Source organism: Zalophus californianus, chromosome 11 (genome assembly GCF_009762305.2).
Source record: "Zalophus californianus isolate mZalCal1 chromosome 11, mZalCal1.pri.v2, whole genome shotgun sequence".
NCBI classification, from domain to species: domain Eukaryota; kingdom Metazoa; phylum Chordata; class Mammalia; order Carnivora; family Otariidae; genus Zalophus; species Zalophus californianus.
In genome coordinates, this window is record NC_045605.1 from 11,238,369 (window position 1) to 11,251,658 (window position 13,290).

The following is a 13,290-nucleotide window of genomic DNA, read 5'->3' on the forward strand; positions in this document are numbered from 1 at the left end:
ATCTTTGAGAGAACTGAGAAAATAGTTACTCAAATAACTTTTTGTATGGCATGGTTCAAATGAGGAAACTGGATGACAGAGCTGCAAGGCTCTATCACTGACTAGCTGGATGACCTTGGAAAGTTTACTTCATCTCTTTGTGCCTTGGTTTCTGGGCAATAAAATGAAGTATGATATCTCTCTTATGGGCCATTGTGAGAATTAAATGACATATATAAAGCTCCACCAAAGCAGAGACGTTATTGAACTTGTTCACTTTATTCTAAATGCCTAATACAGGTCATATCAGGCACAGAATAAGTTCTCAATAAATATCTGAATAAATAATGAATAAAAACCTCTACAACATTGCCTTACACATAGCACTCAATAAAACGTAGCTGTTATTATCCTTTCAACCATTTTTTTCTATGACCTGGTTTCCAGATCTCTCACCATATTAATCACTCTCTTATGGAAGCTCTTGGGATTTACCAACATTCTTCTTCAGATGTGGTTCTAACAATTCAGTACTGTGTGGTATGTGGTAATTTTGCTTTACCTGATCATAATTTTTTTTTTTTTAGTTTTTTTTTTTTTAAAGATTTTATTTATTTATTTATTTGACAGAGAGAGACAGCGAGAACACAAACAGGGAGTGGGAGAGAGAGAGCAGGCTTTCTGCTAAGCAGGGAGCCCGATGCGGGGCTCGATCCCAGGAGTCTGGGATCATGACCTGAGCTGAAGGCAGATGCTCAACAACTGAGCCACCCAGGCGCCCTACCTGATCATAATTATACATAAGAGTGCACTGGGAAAAAGCTAGTCTACCTGCTTACAGAGTTGGCACTTAAAAAACCCCACTAATTTTCTCCCCATACCACCCTTTAAACCTTAGGAAATATATGGTTAAGAGAATAAAAATATCAGAAAATAAGGAGTGATCAGCCAGGTAGAACCAGGATAGTACAGTGTCATGGAGAGCCACTGCAACCAATGCTATTGTTATCACTGCACCTAATGAACAGTCCAGTGTGGTGATTACCTATTGATTTATTAGCCTCCCTATCTAGAAAAACATTCCTTGACTGTAGTTTATCCACAGTGCTCACCACTGGGAAGATCTTCAAATACTGTTGAATGGTGAATGAATAAAAATAAACAAGAACATTTGGGGAAGATGCTACAGTGAATTGATGAACCGCTTCCTAACAGGAGACTGTAAGCCTAAATTATCCACCATTCTATTTCGGGACAACAGACTCAGATTAAGGAAACTGGGATTGAATGCTAATAATAAAATGACAAATAGAAATGTAAAAAACTCATTTGGAGCCTTTGGCAAAAAAAGAAGTGAAACTAGCTTAATAATGTGAAAAAGCAGCAAAGTTTAGGTTTGCTTTTGTTTTTGGTTATGACTGCGACTGGACTTTGCAGATATTCCTGAAGAAAAAGTGGAGGGAGATGGAAAAGGGTTAAAGGCAAGAGGACTGGATAAGCCTCAGGCCCTATGGAAGTATAAGCCAGGGGAGTAAAAAGAAGCATTTCCTTTTCAGCAACAGAAGTAAACGTAACGGCAATAGTCTGGGGTAGAGGCGTAGGCTGTTTCCAATTACAAGTCTCAAGGTAGGAGAATCTGCCAGGGTGGGAGAGAAGGTTTGTGGAAAGCAGAGAAATTTGGGTCCATTGCTGGGATGGAGCGCACCAGGGGTGAAAAATGATTGCAGACCTCTGGGAAGGGTGGTTCAGCTTTGTGACTAAGAAGAAAATCTCTTCTACCTCCTTCCTGATTTAATCACTCTGGCCGCCCCAAACCATCGGAATTCAGCGGTAAGAATCTTCCTCTGTACTAAGCCGTATTAACCTGACTCCTACGTGTTTTTATATTAAAACGAAAATACATCCCTCTGAAAATAAGACTGCCAAGGCACCAAGGAAGGATTTTAGGGAGGCCCTCGTTTACAAGCGAGTCGAGGGGCAGAGGGGGGTATTAAGCCGAAAGGCGGGCTGCGATAACACTTCCAATGGCAATCAGCCGCTGTTGCAGCAGGCTCCTCAGGAGATCCAATTTAAGCCCGGGGGTCGGATACGGTGAGAATCTGGTATGGCTGCCCCGGTTCTGTCCACCAGGTTCCCTTCCCTTTATAAAGCGGGTCGGGCCCCGGCCGCCCACACTCGTCCGACCGCTCTCGGTACGAACGCTCGGCCGCAGGGCCTGACGAGGAGTGGGTCCTGAAAGAATAGCCTCGGGCCTGGCAACGAGGAAGCTGTCTCCGGAGACCATCGCCAGCGCTAAGGCCGACGGGCTGAGGTCGCCGTGGGACGCGCGGTAGGCCACCCTGGTCCTTTGATCGCCGGCGGACAGGGACACATTGTTCAGCGCCATCCTCAAACACTGCCCGCAGTGTTTGTTACGTCCCTCGGTCAAGGTGGGCCCTTCGCGGCTCCACAGATCAGTCCAGGCCGTCTCGAACGCCGCCACTGCCTAAACGTGCGGCCATAGGTAGAGCCGCGGCCGACCCAGGAGCCGCCTCTCACCGGCGCTCTCCTCGCGAGCATGCGCAGCGCGTCCGTGCGCCGCGGCGCCGGCCGGGAGCGAGCGGGATTGACGTTTACGTCCGTGACGCCCGGGAGGGCAAGGACGTGGGGTTTCCGAGAGTGCGCAGTAAGTGCGACGGCGACGACCCCCTCGGCCTTTTTAGGGAGGGGGCGACGCTGAGATGGGGGCGGCGGCGGCGGAAGCGGATCGCACTCTCTTTGTGGGCAACCTTGAAACTAAAGTGACCGAGGAGCTCCTCTTCGAGCTTTTCCACCAGGTCAGCGGCCGACAGCAGGCTTTTCCTTTCGCTATACGGCTCCCATACGGCCCAGTCCGACGGTCATGCCCGCCTTCTTGGGGAAAGCGGGTCTGTGGGTCCGGGCGCCCGACGGGTGGGCCGCTTGGGGCCGGAGGTCCACTAGGAAAGTGAGGCGCTCGCTGGGTGTCGCTTTATGGGAAGAACCTTAGTTCACTCCAGGGTGGTGGAGGCTTCCTCAGTGAAGCATTCCCGAGGTAAAGATTCGAGGATCCGAAGGGGCACGATATGTGGGGGTTCTTCGTGGAGCAGGGCTTTTTCCTATTCCTTTGCTTGTCATCCTACCCCTTAAGGCACTTTGTCTTCGGTTTATCTGGCTAATTAGATTTCAGTTGCTTGTTTAGTATCTGTTTCCATTTAAGTTTTTTTTTTAATTAATTGCAGCGTTAAAATAATTTAAAATAGACTACTCCATAGAACAGCAGACTCGTAGTGTTTCTGTATTTGAATCTGCATTAAAATGTGTTAAAAATTCAGAATTTCTTGTTCTTTTCAGTTCCATTCTCTAACAACTGGTAATATGTGGTTAATCAGTACAAAAGTGAATTTTTAGTCCAAGGAAACCACTTTTTCTAGCTCTTGATAAACGGTACCTGGAGTGGGAAAGTGGTGGATGTTGGTTGCCTTGTTAAAAAGTCATATGAAATGTAAACTGAGTGACTGTTTCCAGTTCCTTATAGGCTTCCTTCCCCAAATAAGTGAATCAAGTGTTGAGTCATATCTATAGAATGTTTAATTGAGGTGGAAATCCCTGTGAGTCCATTTTTTAGACTTTTCCTGGTTACATTTCTGTTGTTTTTAAACTTCCTCATTTAAATTCTGAAGACTTTCTTTTGTTTGTAGGCTGGACCAGTAGTAAAGGTGAAAATTCCAAAAGATAAGGATGGTAAACCAAAACAGTTCGCATTTGTGAATTTCAAACATGAAGTGTCTGTTCCTTATGCGATGAATCTACTTAATGGAATCAAACTTTTTGGGAGGCCCATCAAAATTCAATTTAGATCAGGTAACTGTTCAGTGTTATTGTTTAGGGAGATGGGTTTTTTGCTGCTTTGTTCTTTGTTTTTAATTTTATTACTCAATTTTTAAAGAACCTCTTGTTGGATGAAAATACCTTAAGCTTTGTGGGTGGTAAGCTTTATATATCCCTGAAACTAGATAACGTTGACAACATGGATTTTGAAAATCGTCATTTTAGAATTGAGTTTGGGTTACTAAAGAGAGCATAAACTTTGTTGTTAGGAAGACTTGGGTTTGGGTTCCTGCTCTGAAAAGAGTGAGGTTGTTTTCTAAAAATACTTTTCCTGGCTGCTTTGTGATTTACATTTACAAATTTTGATTCTGGATCACGTGAGGATGAAACTTTCCATGTATCCAGTTAAAATTTAGCGTGGGGATCAGAATGTTGTGGCCAGATTGGATATTTGTACATTGGATAGTACTTATTTGGAACCCTTTGTTTTGGATGTATCTGATACTAAACACATAATTTTCATTCTGATGAACCTGTAAAGCGGTCTAGTGAAATTTGAAGTTTTCTCTTGTAGCTTCAGTCTACCTTTTTGGCATGTTTTGGGGTAGGAGGGATAAAATTTCAACTTGTTCTGTCAAGGATAATTTCTCAAATTACTTCATTTTAGGAAGTAGCCATGCCTCACAGGATGTCAGTTTGCCATATCCCCAGCATCATGTTGGAAACTCAAGCCCTACCTCTACATCTCCTAGCAGGTAATATTTTGGACCTGTTGTTTAAAATCATTTATTAGAAATTTTTTAGGTAGTGATCTCAAAACATACTGAGAGATTTGTTTCCTTCTTTAAGTGCCTACTTCTTTATTTTTCTGCTATATTATATTTTGGATTATAATTAGGTATCTATTTTAAGGGGACTACAGACATATAGTACCCCTAAAATAGATATATATGAACCTATAATTACGTTCATTTGTGAAGACGTATACCCATAGCCACATATTTAATATGTAACTGGAAATTTCCCAGAACATTACTTATTCTCTACTTTCAGTATACTCAATTTTCTATTTTATTTTCTTTTAAAAATTCAAATTAGTTTTGACCACTAATTTGTTGTTACTTGCAGTTTAAAAGTACCTATCAGTAACAGACTGGTGGACTAAGAGGTTATAGAAGTGGATTCTAGGTCTGCCTCTCCGATTGTGTAATCTTGAAGTAGTCTCATTTCTCTGGTCCTGTCCTTCCATTTGTAAGGAAAAGCTGAATTGAATGCTCTCCAGAGTCTCTTCCAGCTACTAAGGGTTAGAAAAGGTACCATGTTTATACTAAATAATTTTATTTGCTTTGGGAAGCGTAATATTTTACCAGGGACATTTTTTCCCCCTGGTTTATCGGTAGAGCTATTCATCAGTCATAATGGGCTTCATTCAGGAAAGAGTCAACAAATATCTGTCACGTGTCAGGTTCTTCACCAAGTCCTTTGCATTTATGGTTTTATTTCTCACAGCAGTCTTAGGAGGTAGGGATTATTGTTAGTTCTACCTTGTATGTGAGGAAAGTGAAGACTGACATTAACTTGCTCAAGTTTGAACTGCTCAGGAACAGTGGGCTGGGATTGAAACCCAGGCATTGTGACTGAGCCCCAGCCACTGTCATAGGCTGCATAGTGAAGCTTAAAAGTCTATAGGAAGATACATATATATTTGGCGACTACCTGTTTAATAAGTTCTCTAAAGAAATCATAGAATGTGCTCGGAGAAAGGTCTAACAGGGAGAGATGATATAAATGAATGGGGAACTAAAAGAGGCAGATGTATCTAGATGACAATGAAGGAAAAATGGAGTAGTAGATGATGTTGGTGAAGTAGAAAGAGGATCTTTCCTACAGACCATAGTTAAGATTTGGGAATTTTCTCCTAAAAATAGTAGAGACACATTGAAATGTTTTCAGTAGGATAGTAACAAGAAGAGGTTTGTATTTTAATAAGTTGTTTGGTTCCTGTGGGAGAATGGCTCATTGGAGGGGACAAGGCTGAAAGTAGACCAGTTAGGAAGCTATTGGTAGCTAAGTATTGCTATTAGTAGCAAGATAGCAAGGAAGTTATTAGGGTGAGGTTGTTGGTTTGGATTAGGGTGGTGCCAGGATGTGGGGCGAAGTCGCTTCAGTATGAAAAGATAACTGGAAAGTAAAATTTCCAAGAAAGAATAGTGTAAAAATGGTACCTCTTAGCAACCTTTCTTGCCAACTGAAATTGTGTTTAAATACTTCTCAGCACATTTGGAACTTGAAGCATCTCAAACCACTTTTGTAGAAGCTTCAAAGGTATCTCAGGTGGAGGAAAAAAGTTTTACCTCCCTGAGAATTTCTCTGGAAAAAAATATACAAGTAAATAAGTTGTTTTTAATTTAAGGCTAGAGTGCACATCGTTTTTGTTTTCTTAAAAGGAGATTTATAGGGGCGCCTGGGTGGCTCAGTTGGTTGAGCGACTGCCTTTGGCTCAGGTCATGATCCTGAAGTTCCGGGATCGAGTTCCCGCATCGGGCTCCCTGCTCGGCGGGGAGTCTGCCTCTCCCTCTGACCCTCTTCCCTCTCATGCTCTCTATCTCTCATTCTCTCTCTCAAATAAATAAATAAAATCTTAAAGAAAAAAGGAAATTAATACTTTTTACCCCTTTAACATACACGCGTCTAACCGGATTTAAGAAAACCCAAAATGAAAAGATCTAAACTATGAGACAAATCAGTTAGTGATTTGATGCTAAGTATTTTAAAATAAAATTAAAGCACTTGCTAAAGTGACTTTTTCTGTAGAGCAAGCTACTTTTTTAGGAATTGAGAATAGGTATAATTCTTTAAAATTAATATCCTATTTATGTTACAGAACTCTTAATTTCTTGCTCCCCCAGACCTGTTCCTCTTCCCTCTCACAGTAAATGCCCACATAATTGCTCAAGCCAAAAATCTAGATTTTATCCTTTATTTTTCTTTTTCCTTCATCTGTCATATCTAATCAACCAAATCCTTTCATCTTAGTTTTCAACCTAGGCCTCTGCCCTAGTCCTGGGTTTGACAAGGTTTTTTGTTTTTTTTTTTCTGTGAAGGGCCATATGGTTAATGTTTCAGACTTTACAGGCCATACTTTTTTTTTCTTTTTCTTTGTCATTGTAACACTACATAGATAAAACAGACAGGAGTGTTAGAAAAACGGGGTTTGGCCCACAGGCTCTGTAGCTTGCTTACCCCTGTGCTAATTCTTCCCTCAGCTGGAATGTTTTGTCTCCAGGTAATCTTGTTACTTAGTTTTCACTTCAGATGTGTCTCATTTTTAGAAAGACCATCCCTGACCAGAAGAGCTAAAATAGAACCCCTCTCTCTATCCCATTACTTGCTTTTTAATCAGTTATTATATCACTTGTAACAAGGTGAAGTTGTTTTACTGTCTGAATCCTTACCCTTATCCATGAGAGCAGATAGATACCTTGTCTTGTTCATTCCTGCCTTTGACACTGTGTCTTGCTCATGATTGGTATGTAGTAAATATATGTTAAACTGTTGATTATATGTTGGTTTTCTTATTTTTCACAGGTATGAAAGGACTGTGGATAACATGACTCCATCAGTACAGATAATTCAGAGATCTTTCTCTTCTCCAGAAAATTTTCAGAGACAAGCAGTGGTAGGTTGATATTTCTCTTCTCTCTCTTTTTTTTTTTTTTAAGATTTTATTCATTCATTTGAGAGAGAGACAACCAGAGCGCAAGCAGGGGAGGGGCAGAGGGGGGAGGGGCAGAGGGAGAAAGAGAAGCAGACTCCCTGCTGAGCTGGGAGCCCGAATGGGGCTTGATCCCAGGACCTGGAGATCATGATCTGAGCCGAAGGCAGATGCTTAACTGGTTGAGCCACCCAGGCGCCCCTTATTTTTTTTCTTTTCTTTTCCTTTCTTTTTTCTTTTTAAATAAAGTAATAATTCCTTTTATTAAAAAAACTAGCACATATCTTTGTTGTGCTATTTACTCACAGGTACAGACAAGCTAGTCTCTTAGTAGCCATGAAAAATACCATGCAGTCTTCTACAAATTGAATAATTTCTAAGGTATTACCTAAAAAGTTAGTTTCATGATGAGTAAATTATCAAATTTTTGAATTTAAAACAAATTAGACCTCGATTAGCATCTACTAGAGCTAGAACTGGGGTTACCCAAATGTCTAGACTAAGTCTGCCTTTAAGTAGCTTACACACACACACACACACACACACACACACACACACATAAATGAAGTCCCTACAAAAATAAAAATAGTTACAGTGTATTGATTAATTAATATGTGTCAGGCAATATCACCTAAAAGTGTTACATATATTACTTATTTTTCAGGGTAACTGAGATATATGCCCTGTTATATAGGAAAATTAAGGGTTAGAAAGGTCATAAAATTAGCAAAGGCAGGACTGAGATTAAGTTGCAGCCTGCTAAAATTTGAAACCGTGGAGTGTTACACAGAAAATTTAATGAAAAAGAGCAACACAATATAATTAAAATAGAAAACCCAGAAAATCATGATTAGGTTTTTGAAGTATCACGTTATATGATAATTATGCAACGCAACAATACGATGTACACTTGCAAATACAATTCAGTTTATGAAGTTTTCAAAATTTGTCACAAGAAGTTTTTTGTATTACAAAGACAAAAGCAGAAGTTGTAATTGCTTTTACCAGTGATTTATGTACTTTGAGGGTTTTAAACTCAGCTTCCCAAAAATAGTCACATTTTGATATATTGAACGCTTGCTGAAACCTTAATTCTTTGAACACCCAGTCTAAATTTATCAGCCAATTAACAACATTATGCTACAAACTTGCATCTCTCTCACGGCTGTAAAATAAAATTTATCACTCATTTACTTTCCTCTGCAAATAAACTAAAATACACTTCTTGAGACATATTTGTTGGGTCTAAAGGTCACTTATAACTGAAGTTAAATAATGTCTCTAGAGGTTGTGCAAAAATGTTGACTAAAACTCAGGCATCTTCAAAAAAAAAAAAAAAAAAAACCCCAAAAACTTAGAATGTTCAAACAGGGGTGCCTGGGTGGCTCAGTTGGTTAAGCATCTGACTCTTAATTTTGACTCAGGTCATCTCAGGGTGGTGAGATCGAGTCCTGTTTCCGGCTCTGCGCTCAGTGGGGAGTCTGCTTGATATTCTCTCTCTCTCTCTCTCTCTCTGCCCCTGCCCCTACTTGGGCATGCATGTGCGCTCGTATGCGCTCGCTCACTCTCTCTCTCTAAAATAAATGTTTTAAAAAATGTTCAAATGATTCTTAAATAATGTTCTAAGTTAGTTAGACTAGCATGATCTCTGTAGGTTGATCACCCATTTTGATTTTCACTGGGCTGAAAAACATGTTTAACAGATTGAAGATAAATAGAAGAACTGCATATCACATTTGTATTTTTCTTCAGCCATTGTTGGGGGTTGGGGGTGTATGTGTGTGTTTCAAGGACTGGAAATTTATTCTCTGATATTCTTGCAACCTATGCTGAAGAGCTTCTTACCGTACATTCTCCTTAATGCTTAATAACAGTACTTGAATATATTGATTGGACTCTTTGACCAGTTTCCTCTTCATTTCCATTTTTTCTGTAATAACGAGACTGTGAGAATAGACTTAAAATCTTTGGTGTGTTTTACTGTTCCATCTTTGTCTCCAGTCTTTCATTTTTTTCATTTTGTCACCAGATCCTTTATTTTTTTCCTTTTCTTGAATTCATTTCTTCCTTTTTTCTTTGCCCAAATCACAGTGTTGACTTGTGACCCCTCACCATTTTGCAGGTCTGCAAAATAAAAATATAAGTGAAATAAAGTAAACTTGAGGGACCAATATAAGGGGATGTCAACTTTTATGTAAATACCACATATTTTTCTCATTGTGGTATAGGCTATTTAAAAAAATCATGACTGGCTAATGCTTATCCACAGGCAGCATTGGGGACCACTGGTCTAGTCAGTTCGTACTTGTCTCCGTTTTCTCCTCACTAGCCCATCTCACATCTCACAATGTTTCAAAATGAATGTTACAATCCTGTTTCGCTTATCTTCCTGGTAATTTGATTTTCTATCGTTTGCAAGATAAAGTCTGAATTCTCTAGCCTACTTACAAGGCACTCCCGTCATCTGATGCCAATAAACCTTTCTAGCCTAACTCCATTATTCACTGCTTATGAGATCTGTTATCAGTCAGAATTCTTGCTATTCTACAAACTCATTGTTTCCTTATTATCTTTGCAATTTCCTTTCCTTGGTATACTTCCCCCTTAAAATATTCCATCCATACTTTTAATACTTAGACAAAAATGCCACCTTCGTGAAGCCTTTCCTAATGTTCCTGAGCTCTTGGCTCTTTATGTGTTCATTAGACAGTGATTTACATTATAATCATTTGTATGACCTCTTCCCTTCTAAGTTGTATTCTTGAGGGCAAGGAGTAGTAGTTATGTACAAATAGCTTACAGGTGTACATTGGAATGAACAAAGCCATTGTATTTTTTTTTTTTTTTACTTTGAGTTCTGTTTAACCTAAGATCTATATGGGCAAGAGTAATTTTGCTTTTCCATCATTATGTGTTGGGTTCACTGTGACTAAATATATATTGGCTTTGATACCTAGAAATACTTGTAGTTAACATTTCCTTTTTGTCTTCTCTTAGATGAATAGTGTTCTGAGACAGATGTCCTATGGTGGGAAATTTGGTTCTCCACATCTGGATCCATCAGGATTTTCCCCATCGCATAGTCATAGTTTTAACCAGTCTTCAAGCTCCCAGTGGCGCCAAGATACGCCATCATCACAACGTAAAGTCAGACAGAATTCTCATCCCTACATCCCGGATCGGCATTATAGCCGTGAACAGTGGTACACCGACCATGGGTCTGATCATCATTACAGAGGAAGCAGGGATGACTGCTTCAGTGAGGATAGGAATCCTGATGGCTGGAGCCACGACTATGATAACAGAAGAGACAACAGCCGAGATGGGAAATGGCGTTCATCTCGACACTAACAAGTGTTAAAAGGACGAAGTTGTTATAGGGTCATTCTAGGTCCGAAGTTGTTATAGGGTCATTCTAGGTCCTTTTGGCTAAACTGACCTGGAAATGTTTTGTTAAACTGTATAGAGCAGCTTTACAAGTTGCCACGTTTCTTTATAAAATTTTTAAAACCTATTGCTACAGTCTAATACAGAAATAAGGGTTGTGGTTCCAGTTTTACTACAGTAATAACCTTTCACCTCAGGGTTTTATGAAGAGGAAAGGGTTTTATGCAAAAGAAAGTGCCACAATTCCTAATCATTTTAGACAAATGAGGAAGGGGGATGTATTATATGTGTTGGTTGTATTATAAAGCAAATATTTTAATTATCTGTTATCTTTTTGTATTGCAAGAAGTTTCTTGTTAGTGAATCAGATTTTGGTGTGTATAATGAAAACATTCAAGTTCTGATAGTCTGAATTGACTATCAATATTTTGTTAAATGAGAAAATTAATTTCAGTGATTCATTTTACTAACATTTTATGTAGAAAGCTTATTGGTAAAGTTTGGGGATAAATCATATTTGACTTCTTAGAGAATTCTTAGTGTAAGTTCTGTGACCTGGTCTTTTGAATTTTACTCCAGTTGAACATAAAATTGTAAATTTATACATGCTATCTCATTCTAAAATTTTAGAATTTGCGCATTAAGTCATGTTTGATGTATAGCTGAAGTCACTCAGGAAGTTAAATATTTTTAAATGTATTTTTTTACATTAAAAATACAGTGTTAATATAAATCCCCCTTTTCAGGAATAACACAAATGTAAATGCATAGTCAGATAAAAATGGTAAAATGTTTTACTGAAAGTATGCTTTTGTGAGGGAAAAAAAAGGTTCCTGAAGCCTTTAAGTGCTGCCTCTAACACTCAAATTTTTAAAATTCTGACATTTTCAAAGTGCCCAGGACATGTGTATAAGGATACATTTTTATTATGGAGATTGTACAGGTCGCTTTTTTGTTTGAACATTTGAAAGAATTTAGTCTTAAACATTTTCTGATTAAAAATTTTAAGATCTTGTTTAGCAGAACTTTTGTGTATCAAGATGCTGTTTCCTCTTTGTTGTAGAACTTGTTTATAAAAATATCATTCCTTGAAAATTTTTGATCCTTTTTAGTATTAATCACAGCATTTGTACTGTTGCTTTTTAATATATTGAAGACAAAAAGGACCGTGCCTTATTTTTTTGACATCACTTACTGTATACGACGTTAGCAATATGCTTCAATTCAGTGATTGCCTAATGTTAAGAATGTCTGTTCTTAGAGCATCCTGAAATACTCCTTTTGTACATATAGAACTTAATATTTTAGAATCAGATTTTTGGTGACATGGATTATAGTTCTGAGCATTAGCTAACTAGTTCAAGTTAGCCTCTGAGAGTTCACGTACTCTCAGGTCTTCCCTGTTTGTAAATAAAATGCATGCAGTTTTAGGCAAATGGAATTATTTACTCAACATGGAGAGCATTAGGATCAAAAATTTCTGTTTGCTTTAGCAGTTTAATAGAAGGATTTGTTTCCAATGAGCTTGTTCTCAGGTATCTTACCTGTATGAATATTTGTTAGCTTTTATAGAGATTCACAAAGATGTATTCTGCTTTATTGCAGTTTATCTTTGGGTCAGTTCTTTTCATATTGATTCATAGGTAATCCTGGTTCGGAATAATCTTTTTATTTTTTTAATGACTTGGGACACACCCCTTTTGAGGTTTCAGCGAAACTTTTTCACTTCAATCTCTCCCAGTTGAGGGTAATCAAACCAATAAATGTCCTGTGTAAAGGGATCAAACAAGACAGCCTCAACAAACTGAATATAGTTAGTAAGATGATTCACGTCGGTTTGGGAGCTGCAGTAGGAAGGAAGAGGTGTTTCTGTGGGAGCAGTTTCTCCCCATGTGTTCCTGAACCACCATTCTCACAAGGTGTTCTGCACAATAAGGGTTCTGTAATCAAGTGTTTTGGTAAAGTTGGGTACTATCTAACATTGAGTGTCTTTCTCTTAGTGACAACACCACAAAGCTTCTGACAAGTACTGCAGTAAAGAAATCTTTATGCTTAACCTAGTATTTTCCGAACTTATTTGACCCTTTTGTGCATAACACTAAGATATTAAGACCCCAAAGAATCTGACTCAACCCTTCTCTATCCAATCAACCAAATTTTTGATACTACTTTCTAATCATACTTTGTAGGTCCATATTCCTCACACCAACTGCCATCATCTGAGAAGGGGCAGTCATCCTCAACAGGATTATTCCAACAGCACCCTAGTGTGCCAATTTATGTAATACAATAATAGTACCCTGTATTTTTTTTGTCATAGCCTTATACTGTGTTAATTTTCTTTTTATCTGTATCTCTCTAGGTAGCTCCATGAAGGCAGA

At 38.8% G+C, this 13,290-nt stretch overlaps 2 protein-coding genes across 2 annotated transcripts; one reads left to right on the forward strand and one right to left on the reverse strand.

Annotated features, from left to right (window-relative positions):
* Window positions 1-319: 319 nt before the first annotated feature.
* Window positions 320-2,533, reverse strand: C11H11orf71 (chromosome 11 C11orf71 homolog). Its single transcript, XM_035722814.1, has 2 exons — window positions 764-2,533; window positions 320-541 (listed from the first exon to the last, which is right to left on the reverse strand). The coding sequence occupies exon 1, from the start codon at window positions 2,363-2,365 to the stop codon at window positions 1,970-1,972; it is 396 nt and encodes a 131-aa protein (XP_035578707.1). The 5' UTR covers window positions 2,366-2,533; the 3' UTR covers window positions 320-541; window positions 764-1,969.
* Window positions 2,534-2,560: 27 nt separating this feature from the next.
* On the forward strand, window positions 2,561-12,068 carry RBM7 (RNA binding motif protein 7). The gene is made up of 5 exons (XM_027579318.2): window positions 2,561-2,795; window positions 3,678-3,840; window positions 4,475-4,562; window positions 7,396-7,486; window positions 10,520-12,068. Exons 1-5 carry the CDS (start codon window positions 2,700-2,702, stop codon window positions 10,871-10,873), a joined length of 792 nt encoding a protein of 263 aa, XP_027435119.1. The 5' UTR covers window positions 2,561-2,699; the 3' UTR covers window positions 10,874-12,068.
* Window positions 12,069-13,290: the final 1,222 nt, after the last annotated feature.

Bases quoted from the DNA above. Each gene is read 5' to 3' on its own strand.
- RBM7 (XM_027579318.2), top strand. From the start codon at position 2,700: ATGGGGGCGGCGGCGGCGGAAGCGGATCGCACTCTCTTTGTGGGCAAC. The intron at 3,841-4,474 runs GTAACTGTTCAG...ACTTCATTTTAG, and splicing joins CAAAATTCAATTTAGATCAG to GAAGTAGCCATGCCTCACAG. The intron at 7,487-10,519 runs GTAGGTTGATAT...GTCTTCTCTTAG, and splicing joins ATTTTCAGAGACAAGCAGTG to ATGAATAGTGTTCTGAGACA.
- C11H11orf71 (XM_035722814.1), bottom strand. From the start codon at position 2,365: ATGGCGCTGAACAATGTGTCCCTGTCCGCCGGCGATCAAAGGACCAGG.